The 25,404-nt window shown below is 33.1% G+C and overlaps 7 protein-coding genes and 2 long non-coding RNA genes across 9 annotated transcripts in view; 3 read left to right on the top strand and 6 right to left on the bottom strand.

Moving 5' to 3' along the window:
• Positions 3,375 to 5,236, bottom strand: LOC104731508 (glucan endo-1,3-beta-glucosidase 3-like). Its single transcript, XM_010450909.2, has 3 exons — positions 5,112 to 5,236; positions 3,725 to 5,014; positions 3,375 to 3,619 (listed from the first exon to the last, which is right to left on the bottom strand). Exons 1-3 carry the CDS (start codon positions 5,167 to 5,169, stop codon positions 3,585 to 3,587), a joined length of 1,383 nt encoding a protein of 460 aa, XP_010449211.1. The 5' UTR covers positions 5,170 to 5,236; the 3' UTR covers positions 3,375 to 3,584.
• On the top strand, positions 7,676 to 8,697 carry LOC104731501 (small ubiquitin-related modifier 3-like). Its single transcript, XM_010450899.2, has 3 exons — positions 7,676 to 8,029; positions 8,184 to 8,333; positions 8,428 to 8,697. The coding sequence occupies exons 1-3, from the start codon at positions 7,955 to 7,957 to the stop codon at positions 8,536 to 8,538; spliced, it is 336 nt and encodes a 111-aa protein (XP_010449201.1). The 5' UTR covers positions 7,676 to 7,954; the 3' UTR covers positions 8,539 to 8,697.
• Positions 9,681 to 10,977, top strand: LOC104731494 (small ubiquitin-related modifier 2). Its single transcript, XM_010450885.1, has 3 exons — positions 9,681 to 9,909; positions 10,469 to 10,618; positions 10,714 to 10,977. The coding sequence occupies exons 1-3, from the start codon at positions 9,838 to 9,840 to the stop codon at positions 10,798 to 10,800; spliced, it is 309 nt and encodes a 102-aa protein (XP_010449187.1). The 5' UTR covers positions 9,681 to 9,837; the 3' UTR covers positions 10,801 to 10,977.
• Positions 11,059 to 12,462, top strand: LOC104731488 (putative F-box protein At5g55150). Its single transcript, XM_010450872.1, has one exon. The coding sequence runs from the start codon at positions 11,150 to 11,152 to the stop codon at positions 12,272 to 12,274; it is 1,125 nt and encodes a 374-aa protein (XP_010449174.1). The 5' UTR covers positions 11,059 to 11,149; the 3' UTR covers positions 12,275 to 12,462.
• Positions 12,618 to 13,757, bottom strand: LOC104731477 (50S ribosomal protein L30-like). Its single transcript, XM_010450860.2, has 3 exons — positions 13,631 to 13,757; positions 13,098 to 13,313; positions 12,618 to 13,010 (listed from the first exon to the last, which is right to left on the bottom strand). Exons 2-3 carry the CDS (start codon positions 13,287 to 13,289, stop codon positions 12,873 to 12,875), a joined length of 330 nt encoding a protein of 109 aa, XP_010449162.1. The 5' UTR covers positions 13,290 to 13,313; positions 13,631 to 13,757; the 3' UTR covers positions 12,618 to 12,872.
• Positions 15,029 to 15,706, bottom strand: LOC104731468. The gene is made up of 2 exons (XM_010450848.2): positions 15,596 to 15,706; positions 15,029 to 15,504 (listed from the first exon to the last, which is right to left on the bottom strand). Exons 1-2 carry the CDS (start codon positions 15,671 to 15,673, stop codon positions 15,244 to 15,246), a joined length of 339 nt encoding a protein of 112 aa, XP_010449150.1. The 5' UTR covers positions 15,674 to 15,706; the 3' UTR covers positions 15,029 to 15,243.
• On the bottom strand, positions 16,294 to 16,847 carry LOC104731462. The gene is made up of 2 exons (XR_758615.2): positions 16,696 to 16,847; positions 16,294 to 16,496 (listed from the first exon to the last, which is right to left on the bottom strand). It is a non-coding gene; the product is annotated as an uncharacterized LOC104731462 (long non-coding RNA).
• LOC104731455 lies at positions 20,686 to 21,460 on the bottom strand. Its single transcript, XR_758614.1, has 3 exons — positions 21,421 to 21,460; positions 21,155 to 21,306; positions 20,686 to 20,952 (listed from the first exon to the last, which is right to left on the bottom strand). It is a non-coding gene; the product is annotated as an uncharacterized LOC104731455 (long non-coding RNA).
• LOC104755213 (protein NRT1/ PTR FAMILY 2.13-like) overlaps positions 23,311 to 25,404 on the bottom strand; it is a 4,464-nt gene continuing 2,370 nt past the window's right edge. Inside the window, exons 3-4 of the mRNA XM_010477562.2 lie at positions 24,311 to 24,876; positions 23,311 to 24,211 (exon numbers count right to left, since the gene is read on the bottom strand). Of these exons, the coding sequence (XP_010475864.1) occupies positions 23,311 to 24,211; positions 24,311 to 24,876 (1,467 nt within the window). The remainder of the gene's footprint in view (positions 24,212 to 24,310; positions 24,877 to 25,404) is intronic.

Here is a 25,404-nt window from a genome sequence, read left to right as displayed (position 1 = left end):
TATTAGTTTTTTTAAAAATCACTTTATCTCTCTAATTAATTACGGATTAAAATTACTAATTAATTTTTGAAATACATTTTCCGTAAATCTCTTTATTTAGTCAATGATTTTCACAAATGTCATTGGTAATTTGTAAAGTTTTAGAATATTATATTAGCATTATATCAAAAGAAAATTTACTTCTAGAAATAAGAAATTTTAGTTTCCAAACAAAATTGACTTTAAAGCCACTTAATCTAGCTATATACAGAAACAATACTCATTTATTACGATTTCAATCACAAAAACCAGTTTTGGTAATATATTTTTAGACAAGGAGAACAAAATAAGCCGTTTTAATTCTAACCATAAATCACAAAATCGAAATTGAATAAAGATCGAATCAGTAGACATACAACATACTGTATTAAAATGATAGATTGAATCAATGAAGACTGTACTAAGTCCGATGATGTTGAAGTCATATTAAATACCGAAACCCGGTCATCAAGACCCGGTAATTGAATCAGAATTGTGTTGAAAAATGAACCGGAGCAGAAGAAACACCAGTCTGGTTAACAAACTGTAACCGAAACACAGTCATTTAATTATAGAAATCGTTAAATCAGCTGACAAATTTTATCGGTTTGATAATTTATATAGAGAGTTAAAACCAAACGCAGTTAAAAACTTAAAAAAAGTAAATAGAATATATATCATCTAGCCATACAGCTTTAAACATTGTATTTAGAGCATCATTAGTGGAGCAATCCTCCTAAGGTACTCACATATAAATTAATCTTATAAATAATACTAAATTAATCAAAGCAATCTTAAGAGAACCTTAGCAAAATCATCCCTCCATTAGAGAATCCAAAGAAAGTTACTCAATCATTTAAATAATTATTTTTTAATTTATGTTTATTAAGGGGGTGTTATTGGATGGGTGATTTCTAAATCCATATAGAATTGTAAATTCTAGAAATCAAAACACATGGATTTTGAAATAACATGTTTTATCCTTGGATTTGAATCCTTCTATTTTACACTTTCAAATCCATACAAATTCATTTAAAACATAATGTGGATTTTGAAATCCAAAAACAAATCATTAAATGAATAACATGGGATTTTAACAAGTATTTGTAAATCATAGAACCAATAACACATCATTTTGATAAGTATTTTAAAATCAATGATTGAATAACACATGATTTTTGTCTGAATTTCTAAATCCATTAAATCATAGAACCAATAACCCCCTCTAATTATCAAACTTTATTAATCTAATATGAAAAATCAATTATTAAATTTTTTTATATTACATAAAGCTTTGGAATATTAAACATATTTTACAAACATATTTTACAAGCTTGAATCCTCAAGGAGAAGAAGCTTTAATCCAAATGACCAATTAAAACTTTTTGTTTGTTGCAAGCAAAAAACAGAGCATCAAAGAGAGATTAGAGAAAAGAATATAGAAGAAGATGGGAGCAATAATTTTTCAAAGTATCAGAGAATTTCTCAATAACAAGGCATACGAATAAAAAGGCTTTTATAATTTAGTGTTATTGTAATATGAAAGAGGTCTTGCAACTAGAAAAAAAACATCTTCAGCAAACCATACAAACGAAAACAAAACCTGGAAATCAAATATGTTTTGGTAAGGAGAGGGTTTAAAGTCTCTAGGTCTTATTGAATGCGACGATGTCACAACTCTGGATATACTCGTTGTTAGGCTCGGAGACGTAGAAGGTTTAGGAGGACAGGGTTTGGTGTTGATAATGATGATGAGGTCAGTGGTGCTGCTGCTGATGATGTTGGTGGAAATGAAAAGCCATAGCTGTTCTGCTTATTAGAACTGAAAGATGCAGGAAACAAGAATCAAAACAAGTAACCATTATATAATTACCAATTTAACAGCAACCCATCAAACGTCAACAATGTGAAACAATAACTTGATTCTTCAGCTCAAGTAAACACCAACAATGTGAAACAGAAACTTGCTTCTTCATAACCCTTTAAACAATCGGTTAGAGAGCAGTTAGTAAGGGATTTGATCTTCTGATATACTGATGATATATTGCAAAGGGGGCAGAATATGAGAGCAGTGGCAATACATCTTTAACTAAGCTCCAAGGATCTTGGTCTTGTGCAGCCATGATTAGGCTGCAAATCAGAGTATCTTTTAGTGATGAAACATAATCCAATATTATTCACAGAAACACTTAAATATTACTTACCTAGGGAATCCGAGAAAGTTTTCTCGCCACATCTCTATTGTTTCTTTTGAAGCTTTGGCTCCAGCTTTTGGGTGACGAGAGCTCGTTTATAGATGACTGAACGATCCTACACACGAGAAAAGGAACACACAACTGTCAATTACATATACATTCTATAGAACGGCTACAATTAGAGACTTGGGAGAGACCAATCTCGAACATACCTCTCTAGCCTTTATTGAGTCGTAAAAGGTGAAAATTCCGTCTAAACCTAAACCGATCACAATGACAAGGTAACAGAAAGAGTTTTAATTATGCACAAAACTCCTCTGAAACATAAAAGTTGCCCAGATGTGAAGGAAGCTAATCCTAAACTTAAACACATATGCATCAAATCCCCTCTAACATCTTAAACCACGAGAAACAGAAAGTGAAAGATTATAAATTTGTGAATGATTACCTCTTAAACACAAAGCATACTGGTCAGCTGGAATCTCTTCCTTAGACACGAACGATGCAGAGTACCTACTCAAATACAATAAAATTCAAAGAAATCAGATCAAACTACAACAGCTACATCGATTCAAATCAGGTATAAAAAGTATTAATACGACCACACAGACACACAATTCAAGCTCAAACTAAAAAGTGACCCAGAAACTCAAATTTAGGGGAAAAGAGAAAGGAACAAATTACCCAGAAACGAAAACACCAGTGCTGAATCGGATAATCGAACCAATGGAAGCTCCCAAAATATCGAGTTTAAGTCGTAAAAATCAAAGGATTCAAGAGAGAAAAGAAAGAGAATCGGGAAGAAGAAAGAAAGAGAGGATCGCGAAGACAAAAAAAGAAATTGGCAAAAAAAAAATTTTATTTTTCTCCAACGAACCAAAACATGTCACGTCGCGTTACTCTGAGGGATGCTCAATTGCTTCCCAAAGCAGCAATACTCTCATTTTTTTCTCGGAAATGGGTTTTTAATTGGGATTTTGGGGCCCAATTATGAGAGTACTCCAAAGAGTATTCCCCAGTAAAAATGGTTTTAGAGGTCGCTATAAGCCTATAACCGTAAGATGAAGGATAGACATCCGACGGAACTTATTCGAGTGTTAGATTATTTAGTGATTCTCTTATTCTTCTAACGTTTTAAATTTAAAATGGCAATGTATGGGCTTTTATGTATGAGATTTGATTAGATGTGTAGTACGCAAATAGGAAGAAATTAAAAACAAAAACTGAGACTATATTTTACGACGAAACCAACCAAATATACATAATTCTACGCATATAAATACTCGAATGACAAAACAAATGTATTAAATAAAAAACGTAAAAATGCTACTAAGTAAATCCGCACGATCAATTGTTTTCTTCAAATCCACTTCAATGCCCTGTTGGAAACTCGCATTTCCCATACTCTACAAATTAACACAAACAAAAAACACAATTAATTAATTAATTTCGGTAAGTGAAAACAATTAAGTAAAATGACAAAATTAGAGAGAAAGTGATAGAGTACGTACTAGGAGGTTGCGAGACGACGTACGCTGCACCTTTAAAATCACACGTGCCAACACCACGTGCGTTCTTCTGATAGTAACTGTTGAACGCGTACGAAGCGTGCGCCTCTAACGATTCAGGATCGTAACACGTGGCACCCGGTTGAATCGGACCGCAATCAGCACGTCCTTCGCCACAAGCGTAGTCGAGACCTTCCTGAAGCTTCTCCTTTGTCGTTTTCCCGTTCGCCACACACCACGTCTGTCCCACCTGCGACGACGGCACCACCGGCGTAGCCTTCTCTTTGTTATCTTCAACCGGCGTTGACTTACCACCGGAGGAAAGCGAAACGTCGTACACTTTGTTCTCGTTCGGGTAAAACAACCCGTAGTTCCTCTCCGACGTCGGACCCGTTTTCTGATTCTCGTTAAACAGAGCGAACAGGTAAACGTTGAGCGGCTCCTTAGGTTTTAACGGCGTTCCGTTACCCGTCAACACTCTTTTCACCAAACCGCCGTTATACGCCGCCGCGTTAGCCGAACCAGCGCCGATCTCGTTCTCGTCTCCGGCAGAAGGCCAGCCAGTCTCCGTCACCACAAGCTTAACGTCGTTAAATCCAACGGCGGACATAGCTGCGAAAACGGCGTCGATCTGAGCGTCTAAGAGACTGTTGTACTTCAATCCGTTACCGGAATCAACATTCCCGGCGTTTTCTTTGAACAAAGCGTAGTCCAACGAGATCTTATCGGCGTTAGCTGCGTAAGCGAAGAAGGGATAAGCATTCACCATGAGATGCGACGACGTTTTGCGGAGCAGATCCAGCATCGGTTTAATCACCGGTTCGATTAATTCCGGTTTGAAAGAACCGGATGACGGTGGGTACGAACTCGCCAACGCGCTCAAAGCAATCGGCGACGAGATTTTAATTGATTTGTCGAGGTTGAATTTGACGAGAGAGCTTTGAACGTTGGTCATAGCTGGGACGAGGTACTTGGTGGTGTTCCTAGGATCGACGAACACTTCGTTACCGACGGCGATCGCTTCGATATCGGTGGCCGGGATGTATTTCTTGATGTTTTGCTGAACCCAGTCGTCGGTGTATTTCTGATCCGCGGCGGCGGAAGCGAGGTTTTCGTTGGGGAGAGAGACGACGACTTTGATACCGGAGTTGGCGAGTGCGGTTAGTACGGTTGCTTCGGTGTCGTAGAGCTTGACGCGGTTGATTCCTTGAGATTTTAGAAGCTGGACTACTTTCTCCGGTGCTGAGAGATTGTCTGCGATACGGCCGTAGTTTACTCCGATCATTCCAGAATCTGTTAAAGAAACAAAAAAAAAAACAAAGACATGAGAATCAAACACTTGAAATAGAACAAACTCGTAAAGAGATGGATGATGAAATGAGTAATGAACCTGCGTAAATGGCTGAGAAAGAGGAGAGAATTAGGAGAGATAGAACCAACGCTGCCATTGTTGCAGTGTGAGAGAGAGAGATAGAAAAGTTTTGTATTCCGGTGAAGGAGGGAGCTAGAGATTGTTGTTTATATAGAGGAGAGGAGAGGGACGAAGAAGAAGGGAGACGAGGGAGGTGGAGGTAATGGCTGGGACCTACTTTAGATATTGGCGATGACTTTTTTTTTTTTTGCAACTGAACGTTTTATCTGTGATGTAAATATTTTCAACTCGTTTACCGGATGACGTGTTAAAGTAATAATTATTTTTGTAGGCGAACAACAACAAAAAAAGAGTTTATATCATCATTTTTTTTTATAATAGTAATTGTTAAATATGACCGTTTCATTCGTGTAGTGATTGGAGACTGTACGAAATGTTGTCAGAGATGGTGGGTACGTGCCAAAACTTAACAAATTAATGTTTTCTTTTTTTTTAATTCCTGTTGATTTTACTGCAGCTTTTTTTGTGGGGGACTTTGTTTACGTTTTTTAAAGAGTTACAACAAATCCTATAATAGGCGTGTTTAGTAGGATTAAAAAAAGAGAGAGAGAGCCATGTATATTAGTATACGTATGCAGCGTAAATAAAAGCCACTACAGACGTTAAAACTATACGGCTATACCCAGGCCAGTCAATATATGTTCCCTAGTTATTGGGCACTGAGCCAAATCAACAATTACTACTACTAGTAGTATTTATTTGATGGTATTAATCACTCGTTGAAAACAGCTAACATATCCGTTAAAGTTAGAAGAAACTATAGTACAATTAAGCAAAAACTGGTCGGAAGAGTGATAATTACATACGGTGATGTGATGCATTACTTGGTCGGAAATAGTAAGTTATAGTTCTATAATTAAATAGAATATGAAGAGTCTAAAATAAAAAATGGGGCCATGTGCCATTCCTTGTTCTATCTCTATCTCCCACAAATTTGAACGTTAGAGTTCTCTCTCTGTCTCCAACGTCTCTTTTCCATATAAACTCCAATCATTTTAATGAATTCCCAAATATTCTGTCCTTTTCTTTCTTTCTTTTCTTTTGCTTGTTTATATTGACAAGGGTATTTCAGATATGTCTTGATCAATTATTTATCCAAGCACTAGATATAGTAATTGATAGACACATAGGTTTTATTTACAAGTTGGTTGTAACTAATATTTTGACTTTGCAACTTGGGCTAGTGCCTAAATGAACGCGTTTAGATGGTGTGGAGAGCAAAAAAATGAAACTTGGAAGGTTAGCTAAGCAAACACCTCAACTAGTTTTGCTATACTATAATCTCAATGGTCCAAATATTAGGTTTCCGTCCATGGACAAAAATACAATATTTGTATAGAGTTTTTAGTTGTCCTACACAAATGGAACTCTATTGCTATCTATTAATATCTCCTTCTAATTAAAAATAAAAATTGATAACTATATTTCTGGACAAAAAACTCAATACAAATGGGTAACTACTACAATCTCAAATATAGACATTTTACCTTCGGTGATTGGGACCTATATAATGAATCCAAGATTAGACTTCAGATGGCAATATAGTATTTTTAATAATTTATGATTAGATATGTTTATTGTGTTTGTATCAACTTGCTTCTATGGAGGTGATATTATAATCACTGCATGCCGGTTTACATATACATGACAATAGGGATAACAATATAATTAGTAACTTTACATTATATTATATTTATGGGATTTCGTCGACATCGCACGGTATGTTTCGTATAGGCTCTTAATTCCTTAAGTCGGTACAAGGAATTGAAAATGAAACACAATGACAAGTCCATAAAAAGTGAAAAACATTAATTATCCAGAGAGAGGTGTCGCCTTCAGATTGACATAGTTTGTAACTAGTATGACCCTATTCTAAATATGAACGTAAACTAATGTATTTGTATGTATGCAACATCATTCATTATTAGTTTCTTATCAACCAAGAGAAAGAATTCAATGAGGTAGGTCGCTTGAATGCTGTCCAACCAAGTTGAGATTTAGATAGGAATGTTTATGCCTTCTCATTGATCTTTAGTTCTTTACGCTAGGATCAAATCCTAATATCATAATATCCTAATGTACAACTGATAAATATATTATAATGTCGGGCCGAAATAATAATAGTCGTCACGAAACATATAGATCAACCCATTCACACACTACGACGTATACACATACTTATTTAAAATTAACTAATAAACATGCATGCATTAGAGCATCAATCAATACAAAGAATATAAATTTTAATGAAGAGATCAGCTATCCTAAACTTCGTCGAATTTTATTTATTTCTTTTTCTGACAGCATTCGTCAAAATATTCGTTTTATATAATATCATAAATTATGTTTGAATTTTGATAAGGGTTTCTAAAATTTTCTACTGTGTTAATTATTAATTTTATAGTTTGAAATCTGTTACTTTTTACATTATTAGATTATTATAGTGGTACATAAAACATTTACAGTATATGTATAAAAAATTGACATAAAATAGACTAACTAGCCCACAACATCTGAGCTTATTTGATCTAAAATCAGCCCATTACGAATGCTTGATTAGTTGATTAAAACAACACAATTTTTAAAGTACGGATTCTATGCTCTCCTAGCCTTCGGATGATAAGCGACCAGTGATTATGAACCGTTCGATAAACACCACAGGAATCCGATACGACCAGGATCATGTTTTCCTTCCAGTCATTTTATTTATTCTCTCTCGAGACTCTTTCTCAAAAGTCCTCAACCCCTCATTCTCTCTCCCTTAAGGCCTTCCTCCGGACGAAGAATCTGATAAAAGAAAGATGTCTAGTTCTCAAGAAGAAGACAAGAAGCCCGGAGACCAAGAACCTCAAATCATTCTTAAAGTCAAGAGCCAGGTTTTTGTAACTCTCTTCTCTTTCTCCTTGCTTTGTATTTTGTATTTCTTGTTTTGTTGTTGGTGATACTAGACATGCAAACTGTGATCATAATTTGAAGTAGTAGGAATCGTTAATCGTATTTCTTTTTCTTGATTGGTGGTGATACTCACAGGATGGAGATGAAGTCTTATTTAAAATCAAGAAAAGCACTCGGCTGAAAAAGCTCATGTATGCTTACTGTGACCGCCGAGGTTTGAAACTGGACGCATTCGCTTTCATTTTTGATGGGGCTCGTATCCGTCGTGAGGACACTCCACATGAGGCAAATTACTCTCTTTTATCCATTCCCTTTTACAATTTATATGTCTTTTCAAACATTTTATCATTTCATAAGCCAAGAATCTCCAATTTTGCAGCTTGATATGGAAGATGGAGATGAGATCGACGCTTGCCGAACGATGAGTGGTGGTCTACGAGCAGATCAACGTCAGTGGTCTTATATGGTTTTCGATCATGATCGGCTATAGTAACAATTTGGCAAGCTCTATAATATTTTGAGGAAACTACTTACCCTACTCCTATTGGTCAATTTGTCTATGTATGTCATGGAATTTATTGGATCCTATAATATTAATGCGTTCGTTATGGAAGACTTAAGAAGTAGCTTATAGCCCTTTATACCAAAAGCAAGTTTTACTAAGTATATGGTATTTGGCTTCATAAGAACGTTTTCTTCTTATTTTATAAGCTAAGACCGTTGTTATCGATCTGAACCTCAATAATGGCGGTATTTATTCCTATTCTTCTTTTATCATGGCATGGTTGTTGTATTTACGTTTGGAGCTTCTGGACTATGTATTCAACAGCTTAAACTTTTCTTATATCCCAAAGCTTAGACGTTTCTAGTAAAAAGTAGTTGTTTCATTGATTTCTCTAACCCGTTGCACAATAATCCTTAAAGAGAAGAAAATCTAAGGGGGGTGTATTGAAACCATGATTTTGGAAGATTTGATGGGATTTAGAAAATTTGGAATTTTGAAAGATTTTAGGGAAGCTGGTATGATTTATTGTAAAATTCTTTCAAATCCCACATAAAACCATAAGATTTGGATTTCTATATTTTTAACTAAACAAATCCCACCTAAATCCTCCAAAATCTCAAAAATCATTAAAATCCAAATCCACAAACTATTTTGAATAACAGTGGATTTTAAAGTAGATTTTTAAATCATCAGTTCAATAACAGTGGATTTTAATAGATTTTTTTAAATACATGATTGAATAATATAGGATTTGTAAATTTCACACAAATCACTTAAAATGTCAAATTGAATACATCCCCTAAGAGTTGATGAAGTCACACACTTTTGTTTTTTTTGGGATTCAATTTCGTTTTTAAGAACCCTGTACCGATTCCGGTTTAGTTGGTTAATGAAATTTGGTTTTGCACAAAAAAAAAAGTTAGATTTCTTCACACAAATGGGTTCAAAGTTTACCAATAAGTAACGAGCCCATAAGCCCATTCTGAATGCTGGGAATCTAAAAACGACAGAGTTTTCAAGTAAATGATTCTACGCTCTCTTCTAGCCGTCGGATGATAGAGGATCAGTAATTATGAACCGTAGGATAAACACAACAAGAATCCGATGCGACCAAAGTCTCGAGTGGTTTCAGTCTTTTTATTCTCTGCCGAAGTCTCTTTCTCTTTCTCTAACCCTCAATTCTACAATCCCGCGAATCTCTCTTTAGGGCTTCCGTCTATATCGTAGATCGGAGTTTATTTTTTGTTTCCATCGCCGAACCTTATAATTCTATAAAGAGGTAAGATGTCTGCTACTCCGGAAGAAGACAAGAAGCCCGACCAAGGAGCTCACATCAATCTCAAAGTCAAGGGACAGGTTTTTGTGTTCTCTCTCTCTCTCTCGCTTTCTGTTTCTTGCATTATTGTGACGATTCGTTTGTCTTGTTCATAAGTTCTGTGTGTGATTAGGGTTTTTGTAGCTTCTGATTGCTTTCAATTCTAGGGTTTTGGGTTTGTCTGCGTTATCCCCAGGGTAAGCTTGTGTATGTTCTGTTTGTATAGGTAGTGATTAAAGTGTAAGCGTGACTTTTAATTGGCTTAAAAAATTGAAATTTTGAAGCAAACAAAACTTATTTGAGAATTATGAATTGTGTTTTTGTCATCATTGTAGCAAGACTTGTATGTATGTGTGTGGTGTGTCTGAGAGAGACATAGTGATTATCTACGAGTTAGTAGTTGTTGTTGTGTTGTGTCTAAAGCTTAGCAAATTATGACTATTGTTGTTGATATGGAAGTTGTGCTGTTGTGATCTTTGTTACTTTTATTTGAGTATCATTGTTAGGCCCTTTTGGTTGTTGGTTCTTGGTTAGTTAAGAATTATTTAGATACTCTTATTGAAGTAACTAATCATTGATGTTTTATCTTGTGATACTTAGGATGGTAATGAAGTCTTCTTTAGGATCAAGAGAAGCACTCAGCTCAAAAAGCTCATGAACGCTTATTGTGACCGTCAATCTGTTGATTTCAACTCAATTGCTTTCTTGTTTGATGGGCGTCGTCTTCGTGCAGAGCAGACTCCAGATGAGGTCAAATCACTCACTCTCTGTACCCCTTTTACCATTTTCCGTTTTTTTTCCAGGATTGTATAGTTTCCTTAACCGAGGGTTTTCTGATGTTACAGCTTGATATGGAAGATGGAGATGAGATTGATGCAATGCTTCATCAGACAGGCGGTGGTGCAACTGGCCTGAATCTATTCTCGTTTTAGTGGTCTTTTATGGTTTTCCATAAGATTGTGTGATATTAATGGGTTTCCTGAATCGGCTTTAGATTAAATGTGGCAGGCTTTGTTTCACTTTGACAAGAAACTTTCTTTATCGGTCAATGTCTTATGTGAATCATGGAACTTATTGGATCTTAAAATATTAATGGGCTTGTTTATGGATTTTTTTGTGGCGGTTTGACCTAAACTAAACGCAAGTCGCCGACAAAGGTGTTGGTCAAGCTTGCTCCCCACGTTTGCGTGGTTTCCACGCTTCTAACGAGTATATAAGAAACGCTTCTGTTTCGTTATTTGGCAAGCTCCGGTTTTTTTTTCTCCGTACCCTAATATAATCATGGCTGTATCTTCTTTGTCGTGGTCGGAGTTTTTACCGGAGCTTCTAGACGCTGTATTAAACTATGCCAGAGACTTTCAAACCTGTGCCACCGTCTGTTCTACTTGGAGAGATTCTTCTTCTGCCGTATACAGTCGCAAGTTTGATTCTTTTCTCTTTGTTTCCCATGTCTCTTCCGATGAAGATATTTTATTCTCCGACCAGTTTGGGGTTTTGTCTCCGGGATATTTGGGATTCTCAGAGAATAGACAAACATGGGTTTGTGGCGGCACTCAAGGGTTTTTGTTGACGGTCACTGCTTCTTACCCGTTTGAGGTTCATTTAAGAAAGCCATTTACCAACAGCGTTACTTCTCTGCCACCTTTGATATCTTTCGTGGATGTTCAGCAGTTGCTTCAATCCCAAGCAACCTTTCCAGACTCTGAAGCTCTTAAGCACTTTGTAAAGAAAGCAGTCTCTTCAACAAGTTCATTAGAAGCTGATTGGGCTGTGCTTGTAATCTACAACAATGATAGGAAGCTAGCGTTCTGCAGACGCGGAGACAAACAGTGGACAGATTTGGAATCTGTTACCTCTTCTGTCGATGACATTGTGTTCTGCAACGGCCTGTTCTTCGCTATCGATAGGTTCGGAGAGATATATCATTGTGAGCTTAGTCCTAACAATCCAAATCCAAAAGCTATTCCTTTTTGCAGCGCCTCTCCGTTTCGGTACGACACTTGCAGGAAATACTTTGCAGAGTTGGGTTACAACGGACTGTGGGTGGTTCTTAAGAAGCTAGAGCTTAACGACGATTGTGATTTCACAACCTATTTCGAGATTTACGAATTCAGTTCCAAGACTAACGAATGGACAAAGGTGATAAGCTTGAGAGGAAGAGCTTTGTTTGTGAGCACTCAAGGTAGATGTATAGCGATTTCAGCAGGTGAAAACGGATACAGAGGATATATCGAAGACAACTCAGTTTATTTCATTGATGGCGATGATCCAAGTAGAGGAGGATCAGGGCCTCAGAATCTGAGCGTTTTTGAATGGGAAAGTAAGAAAAACATAGAGATATACAAGCCAAGATCTTGGAATTGTCAGATGTTTTGGCTCACACCTACAGATTTTCTTCAAGGATGAATGATTGATGATGATGAAACTTGGATTTCTAGTTTGTATAGTACATAACAAAGGTTTTCTTTATTTCTTTTAATAGTTTGCAGAGTGTAGAAAAGGATATGTATTTCAAATTTTGGTTCTTGATACATTACATTACAGTTGTTTTATTTGTAACAAATATATTATATTATATGAATATTTTCAGCATCTATCTTTCTCTCAATACTTTCATTAATCTAATTGAAAGGTAACTTTCAACGAAACAAGAAACTCGTTCATCGAGACTGCAAAAACCTATTTTGTTCACACCTATCTAATCACCATTTTTACTAACCAAACTTCCAAATCTTGAAACACTGGCCACAAAATATAACCAAACCAATAGATTTGATATAGCAGAAAACGAGAGCAAGACATACACAAAGATCCAGTGTATACAAAAACATAAAGAGGCACCAAATACACTGATGATACCAATATTTCTTATCAATCGTCTAGGGCTAGTTTCTTTTATGACTTCCTTCTGGACATCTAAACCGAGATCTTAAACTTTAAAGGCGCCCTACAAAATCATCCAAGTGATCGTAGCAGAACTCACCAATTCTTGTAAAAAGTACTCTCAAGACATGCTGGATGAATCTGCTGCAGGGCTGGAATGACTGACAACAAGAGGCGGGCGCAAAGCTTTGTGCTTGGCTTCTGCTTCTTTACGAGCATTGTACATCTCTTCTGTTTCAACAACAACCATCCTCTTCACCTGCATAGAAAAATCAAACATTTTTATCCATACAAGAGGAACATGACAAATGAGAATTGATAAAACCAATAGAAACAAAAAGAGAACCTGGTTAATCATTCCCCTAATGGATGAAGTGTTTGAGTGCAAAACAGTACGATGGCATCTACGAAGTCCCATAGCTTCAAGAGTTCGCCTGTGAAGCTTCCTAGTTCCAGGGAGACCTCTCACTAGAGTAATGTATAAGCTCTGGCTCCATTCAACGGGCACTTGTGCTTTAAAAGCTCTAAACCCACTCATCCTTTTGTTCTCTCCTTAATCACTCTGTAAAAACCATAGCAAAACTCATAATCACAAACACAAACATTACAGCAAAAGAAAACTTCAAAGACACATTAGCAAAATCATAACTCTAGTCTTGAGGATGCAGATCAAAACCAATCACTATAAACACATAAAACACGCGATTACTAAGATGAATCCTGGAATCAAAAAAACAAGGATACAGATACTGAATCAATACGAATTGAAGAAACCTAATCAGATCGATCATTTTCAGGAGTTGCATAACGCGAGATATATAAAATGAGGCAATCAGAGAATTGGGAATTTGAAATCGAAATGAAGGGTTTCTCGAGTACCTTTGGAGCGACAAGTCCGGTGAAAGAGATCGTCCGAGGAGTAACACTCAGAAGACGGCGAACAGAGCTTCGGAAAAATCTTTGAGATTTCGCGTTTTTGGCCAAAGGGTTTTTAGGCTTTTTTGGCATAACAATGGCTAAACGACAGCGTTTACTTTTTCTGATACCGCTTCTTAATTTGGGCTTTATTTGGCCCATTAGTGACATATACAAATGTTTATATGATTATTAACTGTTTAGCAAGATTTATCACTTGTTTATACTAATATTTTTGCAGCAATTTTTGTTCAAAAATATTTTGAGAAAGTTTTTACATTGAATGCTATTTAATGCTTATATTCATATCCAAACAAATTTAGTTAACTTTTTCTACTATCCTTATAATCAAACACAATTTAAAATATTTTAAATATCCATATATATAATGTTTTATAATTAATATATATATTTAGAAGATTTATTTCAGATTAAAAAAAATATTCTCCTATCATCTCTTTTTGATTTTAAAATTTAAATGTGATGAATCATCATATAATACATAAAGTTAATAAAAAAGTGTAATTTTTCTGCATATTTTGTGATTTGAATTTTTTTAAAACAAACATGTATTACTCAATTAATATAAAAAGTATGTGTTCAACATACATATATAGTAAATTTACTGTATATAGTAAATTATCAAATTTTAAGAAGTTTATAATTTATAAATGATATATCTAAACTTAATAAAAAGTTTAAAATTATAAATATTTAAACATATTATATTTTCAAAATTACGCAAACGAATTATATTACATGATGGATTATATGACATTACATGATTGAATTGATAATACTAAAAAATAAACTATCATATTTTAATACGGGTTAAATTCTTATTTTAATATTTTAACAACACCAATATAAAATATGTTGAATCAAACTAATTTAATTAAAATTGTAGTAAATAAAAATTATTGTACGGTATACCACAATTTATATACTAAATCATTAAAATTAACAAAAGAATATAATAGCAAAATTAGTATTAAAATATTACATTTAACAAAAAAAAAAATTTAAACTTACCACCGCGGGGTACCGCACCGCGAGTCATAATCTAGTGTTAATTTAACATTTAAGTAATCTTTAGACTTTAAAATATATTACTTTGTTACAAATTAAAAATTAGTATACAAACAAATAAGATTGCAGCAAAGAAAAATAAAAATACTCTTTTTTTCTTTCTTGCAAAATTAACATAATTTATTTGTATGATACAACAATAAAGTTCGATTGCTTAAGTATTTGGGGTTGATCAAAGTTCAATAGTATACTAATTGATGGACTATTAATAAATTGATCAAAGTAAAATTTAGCTACACATGCAGTCTATGCAGATACTGTCAACAACAAAAATAAAAAGAAACGCAACATTCTTCTATATACACGTTACAGATTACACTACAATATTACACATATATACATGCATCAACATTCTTCTATATACACGTTACAGATTACACTACAATATTACACATATATACATGCATATGTTAATAGTCTAATTATCTAATATACGATATTAACGAGTATATGCTTTTTCACATTAAAACCAAAAAAAAAAAAAGGTTTTATATTCCCTTAGCCGTATTGATAGGCAAACCATCGTTATCATCATCATCATTTCCCTTCTTGTAATTGTCTTTCTTCTCTTGAAACGCCTTTCTCACCTTCTTCATCTTCGCCTCATCAGAATCACCGGAGACGTTTACTGCCGCCGCAGCTCCGTCGTAAGCCTTCTCCACTGTTTGGCTAGCAACACCTTGCCTTGTGAACTCCTCCGCCGTCGAAGGAGCTCTTCCTTCTTCCCTCCCTCCACTCGCACTTCCTCTCTACGTATACATATAAAGAAAACACCTCCAAAATATAATCTATATGTATAGTAGTATAGTTAATTCATGAAAACGTAGGATCAGAATATACCTTAAGATAAAAAGAGTAAATACATGATTTTATATTAGGCTTGGAGATCGATTTTGGGTTCAGACAATTTCTCAACATTGTTTTCTTTAGAGAGAGAGGGTTCCTTTTACATTAAAATTAAAACTTTAGAATTTTAGATTTAAACCATATAGATGAAGGTTATCCTCATCAGTTATGACTTCTGATGTCTCATCAACGGAGTTATGACTATGATGCCACGTGTGTGTGATGATGTGCGTCGTATAGTCCAAAATGACGTGTTTCCAAGTGTTAGTGACGCCATGGATTGTTAATTCCAACAGAGGAAGATTTTTCTTCTTTTCATCTTTATAACTTCATACATATAAGTTTTCGTGACAGATTTGACAAAATCATTGTAGTATTTTGAAAACGCACATTTGAATGTGGTTGAGTGATGTGATCTTTTCTTTCATGCATGGAAACTCTTAAATTTTACAGTTTTTTCTTTTTGTTTCTTGTTAAATATATGTTTGGTTTGGATACTTTTTTAATGTTAAATATACTCAAAGAAAAATAAACATTTTTACATTGCTATAGCAAAGCAGTTCTTAAACAATTCTATGACGATTATTCTTTATATTGTATACGATAGATTCTTCTTATTAACAATTTGATGAGATAGTGTCAATTATTATATTAAAATTTAGATGTGTTTAATTCTTATAATCGGTAGAGAGTGCACATAAAATAAGAGATCAATTATTCATGAGATGATTAAAAGCAAGATCGCAACAACAATAAATTGCGGTAGAATTGTGTAGATAGTCAATAAATTCTTCACAACGCCCTCCGCCTTTAAGTCTACATTGTTGATGGCACTCTGGTATGCTTTTACATCCCAACTTACATCGGGCCGGATCAGCGTAATTAACTACTTCTCCTATATAGTTCATAAACAAATTCATCAACAATTTTTTTTTAAGAGCCAATTTATAATATTTTAAATTGTAAACAATAACATATTTGGTTTTGCTTTTGGTGATTTAGTCTCAACCAATAAAAGATTCTCAAGTTTTGAAGATTATTTTAAAAACAAATTTTGTAAAATAAAAAAAAATATATATATGAAAATGTGTTACCAGTAATCATAGGAATGATGATGAGAGCAAACACCATCAGCGAAAGTAACCGATGAGATGAAAACATTTTGGTTTCCGTTAGCTAAATTTTTCTGGAAGATTCAATAGCTCTTTTCTTAGAATATATATCTCCCTAAAAAGCAAAACCTATTAAAAATAAATTTAAAATTATTGTTAAAAATAAATATAGGGGATAAGAGGAACATATATCTAGGTCTTACTAAAAACATATATCCATCTATGTATTCTAAATCTTCCATATTATTTAATGAGATGTTGACCAAAAATAAATTTATTTAATGAGAATTCCATATATATATATATATATATATATATCCATCTATGTATTCTAAATCTTCCATATTATTTAATGAGATGTTGACCAAAAATAAATTTATTTAATGAGAATTCCATATATATATATATATATATATATATCCATCTATGTATTCTAAATCTTCCATATTATTTAATGAGATGTTGACCAAAAATAAATTTATTTAATGAGAATTCCATATATATATATATATATATATATATCCATCTATGTATTCTAAATCTTCCATATTATTTAATGAGATGTTGACCAAAAATAAATTTATTTAATGAGAATTCCATATATATATATATATATATATATATCCATCTATGTATTCTAAATCTTCCATATTATTTAATGAGATGTTGACCAAAAATAAATTTATTTAATGAGAATTCCATATATATATATATATATATATATATCCATCTATGTATTCTAAATCTTCCATATTATTTAATGAGATGTTGACCAAAAATAAATTTATTTAATGAGAATTCCATATATATATATATATATATATATATCCATCTATGTATTCTAAATCTTCCATATTATTTAATGAGATGTTGACCAAAAATAAATTTATTTAATGAGAATTCCATATATATATATATATATATATATATCCATCTATGTATTCTAAATCTTCCATATTATTTAATGAGATGTTGACCAAAAATAAATTTATTTAATGAGAATTCCATATATATATATATATATATATATATCCATCTATGTATTCCAAATCTTCCATATTATTTAATGAGATGTTGACCAAAAATAAATTTATTTAATGAGAATTCCATAACAAAAAAATTATCTTTATAGTTTATTTGGTTAGATTATAATTTTAGTCAAAAAGTATAATTATTAGATTGCCATTTAAGATTGTGAAGTCTCTTCTGCAATTTTAAATGATTGGCTCGTGTAGTTTAATTTTAAATGATTGGCCTTAGTTAGATGCCCTTTGCGAGTTTGCGTCAACCTTATTAACAAAACCAAAAGCAATTAGCTTAAATTTGAAGACAGTTTCGAAAAATAGAAAAGAGAGTAGCTTCAACTTTAAGTCAAACTGTGTCATGTATATATATCTCACTAGGTAACAACCCGTACATAATGCGGATAAATCATCAAATAAAATTATTATGAGCAAAATTATTATGAGTAAATCATCAAATAAAACAAAATATATTCAAATTTGCGATTATTTTGTATAAAAATATATTTCACCGTGAAATCTATGAATTTTAACGTGGTGGCAAAATTTGAATGAACTTTATTTAATAAATATGAATAATCATCAACTTAAAAAATAGTTTGTTGTTTCTTAAAATAGAATAATATAGATTCAAATTAAATGGCTACACATAGTTTTAATTTATGTAATGAATTTTGATTTTAATCTATAATGGCATAAATGTAATTAGTATATATGAGGGTTATTTACTAAAATGTTATTCGAGCTCTCTGGCGACGATACATCAGCATAAATGCTTCTCTATTAATATAGGGAAAATGTCATGAAAACCCACTTTGGATGTGAGTTGTGTCACAAAAACCCACTTTCCACTCATGGTATACTTTCCCAAGTTTTTTGCTTATGTGTCCACTTTCCTTTTACATTTTTGCCCATCTCCTCTTTCTCTCCTTATTTTCTCTCTTTTTCTCTTTGTTGTTAACACTTTAACAAAGTAAAATATATTTATTTGTTATCATAAAACAAATTTTCTATTTATTTATATAAAATATGTTATGATTATATATTTTCTACATTTTAAGATACATATTGCTATATTTTTTATGAATTTTTAGATTATACAGTATCCATCAGTCGTTGAACATTTGTTCAATTATAAGTGGATAATCAATTGCAGTATTGTTAATAGATAGTTACTTGTGTTTATTCATACAAAATATACATACATAAATTTGGTTAGATCTTTATCCATAGCATATTATCCATAACACAACATAGACCAAATAAGTACAAAACCCTTTAATTCTAAATTTTAAATCCTAGAACATAAACCCTTGAACCTAAAACCAAAACTATTCACTTTAAAAAAAAAAACAAAGTTTAGTGGATAGAAAAACTGTGGATAGGTCTCCATGGATTTACAAAGCATATCTAGACATTAAGCTGAAGAATAGCAGTTGAATGGTGGCTATGGATGTGATCATGTGGATATTTTTTTGTGGATACCAATGTAGACAGACCAAAGAATCATCATACAACATCCACACAATTAAATCCATAGACACCATGAGCTCCTTGCTTCATATTTTGTGTTGGTCCAGAAACATATACACTCATAAGTGGTTAATAAACAAAATAAAAATTAACAACATTGATTTATTTAGAACATTGAATATCAATCATGTGGATTAGTAGTTATGGATACTTATCTTATAATATCTTGCTCATTCTTTACATGAGCAGAAATTTGTCCAAGATAAATTAGCCACATAGATTTCTTTTAGCTAAATGTTTTTGTACTATTTTTCAGCTAGAAGTAGGTATATTAGAACTTAGAAGTGTCACTAGAAGCATACTACACAATAAACATGGTCATTATTAATCTCAAAGCCTATCCACCAAATTCTGACCACGTGGACAAGCAATCCAGATGAAATTTATTGACAAGTTTGTTGCATGTTCAAACATCACTATAGTTTAGCCACTTAGATGTCTTTTAGCCAAATGTTTTTGTACTATTTTTAAGCTAGAATTAGAGATATTAGAACTTAGAAGTGTCACTAGAAGCATACTACACAACAAACATGGTCATTATTAATCTCTAAGCCTATCCACCAAACTCTGACCACGTGGACAAGCAATCAAGATGAAATTTATTGACAAGTTTGTTGCATGTTCAAACATCACCATAGTTTAGGGTTTAGACTTTAGATGGTATATAGATTCAATGTCTATGTTTTGAGTTCAAGTTGTATTGTCTAAGGTTCAAGGTGTAGGATTTAGGGGTTAAGGTTAAAAGTTTAGGTTTAGGTATGTGGATGATGTGTCTATATTTTTAATTCATGGTTTAGGATTTAGGGTTCAAGGTGTATGGTTTAGGGTTTAGGATTTAAGATTTAGGGTATAAGGTTTACGTTTTTGGGCTTATATGGATTTAGTGTCTATGTGGTGTTAGGATTTAATATTTAGGGTATAAGGTTAACTTTTTTTTGTTTGTCAACAACTAAAGTTACTAAACTTAAAATTTAGTATGTTTATCACCAACTAAATTTACTAAACTTAAAATTTAGTAATGAAAATGAAAAATAAATGTTAAAGAAAAAAAATATTAGAAAAGAAAGAGAAAAGTTAGAGAGAGAGATGAGAAGGAAAAAAAAAAAAGTCGAAAGAGAAAGTTAGTTTAGTTAGAGGGTGTAAGTTGTAATTTGACATAAGAAAAGTATAGGGATAGTAGAAAGTGGGTGTAAGTGTCAATACTTTAGGAGAAAGTGGGTGTGGGTGTCATTTTCCCATTAATATATAGGGATTCTATCTCACACCTCTACCTGAAAACTCATGTACTTATTTTGGGTACTCTTGAATTTTATAGTGTTTTTTATGTTTCTTGTTAAATATTTAGTTTTGATACTTTATTGAGGATTTTCTATCGTATAGATTCTTGTTATTAATAATTTGATGAGATAATGTCAATTACTATATTAGAATTTATATGTTTTTTAATTCTTACAATCGATCGAGAGTACACATAAAATACGAGATCAATCATTCATGATCGGACTAGAGATGGGAGAATTAGAAGAAATATTGCAGCAACAATAATCATCAAGACCCTGATGTATATAGCTAGGATATCGTTGACAACGCCCTCCGCCTTTAAGCTTACATTGTTGATTGCACTCTGGTGTGCTTTTACATCCCAACTTACAACGGTCCAGATCAACGTAGTTAACTACTTGTCCTATATAGTTCATAAAAAAATTTATCAACAATTTTTTTTTTGTGGCCAATTTATAATATTTTAAATTGTCAACATTAACACATTTGGTTTTTGCTTTTGGTGATTTAGTTTCAACCAATAAAAGATTCTCAAATTTTGAAGATTATTTTAAGAACAAATTTTGTAAAAAAAAATATATATATGTGAAAAATAAATTTGTTACCAGTAATCATAGGAATGATGATGAGAAGAGCAAACACCATCAGCGAAAGTAACCGGTGGGATGAAAACATTTTGGTATTAGCTATTTTTTTGTGGAAGATTCAATAGCTCTTTTCTTACAATATATCTTTAAGTCTCACTAGACAGCAAAACCTATTAAAAAGTAAATTTAAAGTTATTGTTAAAAAATAAATTTAGTATAAGAGGAACATATATCTAGGTATCTATTTCACTAAAACCAATTATAAATCTTTATAATTGATATACCTTTTGTCTTTGTGATATATTAATTTAAAGAGAATGATTTGTGGTGGTCTTGTGTGTACATTTTTATAGACTTACATGTATATGTATATGTAAATATATCCATCTATGTATTCAAAATTTTCAATATTATTTAATGAGATTTTCATAACACAAAATATCTTTATAGTTTATTTGGTTAGATAATAATTTTAGTCAACAGGTTTAGTTATTATTTATTTGCCATTAGATAATAATTTCAGTCAAAAGGTTTATTTCTTATTTATTTGCCATTTGAAAAGATATAATTATACCTCTTAGAATATATCTTTAAGTCTCACTAAAAAGCAAAACCTATTAAAAATAAATTCAAAATTATTGTTAAAAATAAATATAGCATAAGAGGAACATATATCTAGGTATCTACTTTACTAAAAACAATTATAAATATTTGTAATTGATATACCTTTGTCTTTGTAGTATATATTAATATTTAATGAGAATAATTTGTTGTGTACATTTATATATATATATATATATATCCATCTATGTATTCTAAATCTTCCATATTATTAAATGAGATGTTGACCAAAAATAAATTTTTTTAATGAGAATTCCATAACACAAAATTATCTTTGTAGTTTATTTGGTTAGATTATAATTTTAGTCAAAAGGTATAATTATTATTTATTTGCCATTAGAGAATAATTTTAGTCAAAAGGTTTCCATAATTAAAAAAAAAAAATAGTATAAGAGGAACATATATCTATTTCACTAAAAACAATTATAAATCTTTATAATTGATATACCTTTTGTCTTTGTAATATATTAATATTTAAAGAGAATGATTTGTGGTGGTCTTGTGTGTACAATTTATATAGACTTACATGTATATGTATATATATATATCTATGTATTCAAAATTTTCCATATTATTTAATGAGATTTTCATAACACAAAATATCTTTATAGTTTATTTGGTTAGATAATAATTTTAGTCAGTAGGTTTAGTTATTATTTATTTGCCATTAGATAATAATTTCAGTCAAAAGATTTATTTGTTATTTATTTGCCATTTGAAAACTGTATCCTTCCATATAAATGTAATGAGATTACCTGATTTTCATTTTTTTTTTTTAAGTTTTGTTTAACATTTTTTTTTCCATCTCATAGAATCAAATGAAAGGTCGAGTTTAAACAAAATGAAAAACAAAAAAGCCCAAACACCAAACGCCTAACCCCTACACTTGATGATGAAGTCAAGAAGGCCTTCCAAATGTGAGATAAGACTGAAATCTACCATCTCTTTGCATTGTATCCTCTGGTCGATTGAGGCTTTAGTGATCTTTCTGGTGCCTAAAGTGGAAGTTGTCATGGATAATTCTTGGCTTCTTGGCTTCATGATCAAGTGAGAGGTGAGGCGTGTTAAGTGTTTTTGGTGTTTGATTTTTTTTTTTTTTTCATTTTGTTTAAACTGGATCTTTCATTTGATTCTATCAGACGACAACAAAGTGCGTTTTCTTTATTGAGAGAATAAAAAAAGCATAAAAACTTAATTATAACTTATAGTTACCACGAATTACTTTTTATATTAAAGTTTTGTACAGATTTTTAAACTTGCTTACTTTTAGGAAGGCACCTTGTATGTGATCATCTAGAAAGGTGTCAATTTTTTCATATATCGGTTTACGTACGTTTATCGCTAGAAATGTGTAAAATCATGAAGATGATGAAGTTCTACTGTTAAACGAAGAGGAAAAGATTATTCATGAGTTAGGAAGAATCAATCGAACTGATCAAAAACCATTTTAAGAAGCATGATGAGCGTAAACGTAGAATTTTATTACAACTTATATAATCTAGTTGATACATTGTCATAGTAATCATTGCAAACAACATCGATCATCGATCTTCTTATTGTTCCTTCATTATCGGTTTTGTCGAAGTCATCTCAACATCATCGGAACGCTTGTCCTCCTCAAAATCTCCAATCGGTAAACCGACCTTGTACCGGTATCCACGAGCACAATACCAGAAATAAACCAGATTAAACACACCCAAAACCGCAATCAGATAGTAGAAGTAATCCAATTTCCCCGCGTTGAGATTCTTGTTCAGCCAATCCGGACGATCATGCCCTCCGGAGAACTTATGAACGATTGTCACCAGAACACTACTAAGGTAGCTCGAACCAGCAAAGGATAAAAAGAAGAGAGAGTTAGCAATGCTTCTCATGTGCTCCGGGAACTGACTGTTGAAGAACTCTAGTTGTCCGATGGCATTAAAAGCTTCGCATAGTCCCATCAGAATAAGCTGCGGAGAGAGCCAAAACACTGACATTGGAGTTATACCTGTTGGATCTCCAGCACTGATGGAGCGTCTGCGTCTCATGCGCTCCACGATACCCGCAACGATCATAGAAAAGATCGCGAAAACGATACCTGTCCCTATACGTTGGAGGAGTGTGATTCCGGATTTATGGCCGGTGATTCGCCTCATGAACGGGACAAAAACACGGTCGTAAAAGGGAAGAATGACGCAGATTGTGAGTAGAGATATGACAGAGAGTGAACCAGCCGGAATCTCGAAATTAGGACCTAAGTGTCGATCCATTTTCAAAGCTTGAGAGACAGTGAAAGTGGCTTCTGTTGTCATGGCCGCGAGTGAGATTATTCCGGCCGACCAAACAGGAACGATTCGGATCAAACATTTCACTTCTTCCACTTCTTGGACGCTACATAACCGCCACTTGTCTGCCGGAGCTCCCTCTGGTGTTAGGTCGCCTTCTGATATCACGGTCGCTTTGTCAAGAAACCTAATTTGAAAACAAATCATTTAGTCAGTGTCGTCTCAAGTAACAAAAACGGCTCTTTGAATTAAATAAGTGGAAAAAAAAATACATATTATAAAGTACCTGAATTGGTTACTGCGGGGTAACTTGGATAACACGCTAGATTTGATGGATGGGTCGTAGTAGGTCACAGTGCCGTCATCTTCTGCCGGAACTTTCAGCTTTCGCTTCTTACGAGCTGCCACGACAACTTGAGCAATCCCAGAGAATATACTCCCTTCAGGTTTAACGTAGATATAACGTTTCATCCCGGCAAAAAACATAACCACCGCAAGAGCCATGAGTCCGGTAGGGATACTAAATCCGATAATCCAACTGAATTGGTCCTGGATATACACAACTACGGTCTTTGTAATTAGCAGTGCTAGAGTAAAAGTCATGTAATACCAGTTGAAGAAACTGGCCACTCCTTTAACCCCTTCCTCAGTTCGTTGGTCAAACTGATCAACCCCAAAAGGGATGCTACAAGGTCGTATCCCTCCACTCCCTATGGAGAGGAAACAGAGACCCAATACCAAAACTCCGAACTGGAGCTTGTTCGGACCGGCGCAACTGAGTGGGTCCTTGCTGTTGCATGATGCTGGATGGAGTTGAGGAAACGATGCTGTGAGTGTAATTGTTATTAGTCCCTGCATGTTGTCAATGTTATTATAATTAGTCATCATTCATTTTGAAACCGACTCTTCGTTAGTATTGTGATTATATAATTTGAAGTTGAATTTGATACTTATTAGTTAATATTGAAAAAGGCAAACAATGGGATTAGACTGAAGTTGTTATTCTAATAATTATTAATAGATTATGATCCTCATATCTTCTAATTAGAGTTGTTATGTTTTTTTTTGGTTGGACGCAACTATTCGAACAGTAGACGCTAAGCACTGACCCATGCTGGCACCACTAGGCCGCGAGTAGTTGCATATTTGATGTATTTATGAGCCAATAAAGTTAGTATTACTACGTACGTAAATGTGCATCTGTAGACACACATTAGATTAAAGTTCAATCAATTAAAGGGATAAATCTTATACGTACGAGTAGACTGGCGAATGAGGCGAAAGCGATGGTCTTGAAGCGGCCGACGTAAGTGTCTGCGATGAACGCTCCGACGAGAGGAGTGAGATTAGTGAAACCATACCAAATGTTAATGACATTTG

The sequence above is a fragment of the Camelina sativa genome, chromosome 2 (assembly GCF_000633955.1).
Source record: "Camelina sativa cultivar DH55 chromosome 2, Cs, whole genome shotgun sequence".
NCBI lineage: Eukaryota > Viridiplantae > Streptophyta > Magnoliopsida > Brassicales > Brassicaceae > Camelina > Camelina sativa.
This window is presented reverse-complemented; position numbering and strand designations above follow the sequence as displayed.

Coding starts and splice junctions, on each gene's coding strand:
- LOC104731508 (XM_010450909.2), bottom strand. CDS start 5,169: ATGGCAGCGTTGGTTCTATCTCTCCTAATTCTCTCCTCTTTCTCAGCC. Junction 5,015..5,111: donor TTTCTCAGCCATTTACGCAG/GTTCATTACTCA, acceptor TTTCTTTAACAG/ATTCTGGAATGATCGGAGTA. Junction 3,620..3,724: donor CGTCGTCTCGCAACCTCCTA/GTACGTACTCTA, acceptor GTTAATTTGTAG/AGTATGGGAAATGCGAGTTT.
- LOC104731501 (XM_010450899.2), top strand. CDS start 7,955: ATGTCTAGTTCTCAAGAAGAAGACAAGAAGCCCGGAGACCAAGAACCT. Junction 8,030..8,183: donor TTCTTAAAGTCAAGAGCCAG/GTTTTTGTAACT, acceptor TGATACTCACAG/GATGGAGATGAAGTCTTATT. Junction 8,334..8,427: donor GTGAGGACACTCCACATGAG/GCAAATTACTCT, acceptor CCAATTTTGCAG/CTTGATATGGAAGATGGAGA.
- LOC104731494 (XM_010450885.1), top strand. CDS start 9,838: ATGTCTGCTACTCCGGAAGAAGACAAGAAGCCCGACCAAGGAGCTCAC. Junction 9,910..10,468: donor ATCTCAAAGTCAAGGGACAG/GTTTTTGTGTTC, acceptor TGTGATACTTAG/GATGGTAATGAAGTCTTCTT. Junction 10,619..10,713: donor CAGAGCAGACTCCAGATGAG/GTCAAATCACTC, acceptor CTGATGTTACAG/CTTGATATGGAAGATGGAGA.
- LOC104731488 (XM_010450872.1), top strand. CDS start 11,150: ATGGCTGTATCTTCTTTGTCGTGGTCGGAGTTTTTACCGGAGCTTCTA.
- LOC104731477 (XM_010450860.2), bottom strand. CDS start 13,289: ATGAGTGGGTTTAGAGCTTTTAAAGCACAAGTGCCCGTTGAATGGAGC. Junction 13,011..13,097: donor TTAGGGGAATGATTAACCAG/GTTCTCTTTTTG, acceptor TTTTCTATGCAG/GTGAAGAGGATGGTTGTTGT.
- LOC104731468 (XM_010450848.2), bottom strand. CDS start 15,673: ATGTTGAGAAATTGTCTGAACCCAAAATCGATCTCCAAGCCTAATATA. Junction 15,505..15,595: donor TTTACTCTTTTTATCTTAAG/GTATATTCTGAT, acceptor ATGTATACGTAG/AGAGGAAGTGCGAGTGGAGG.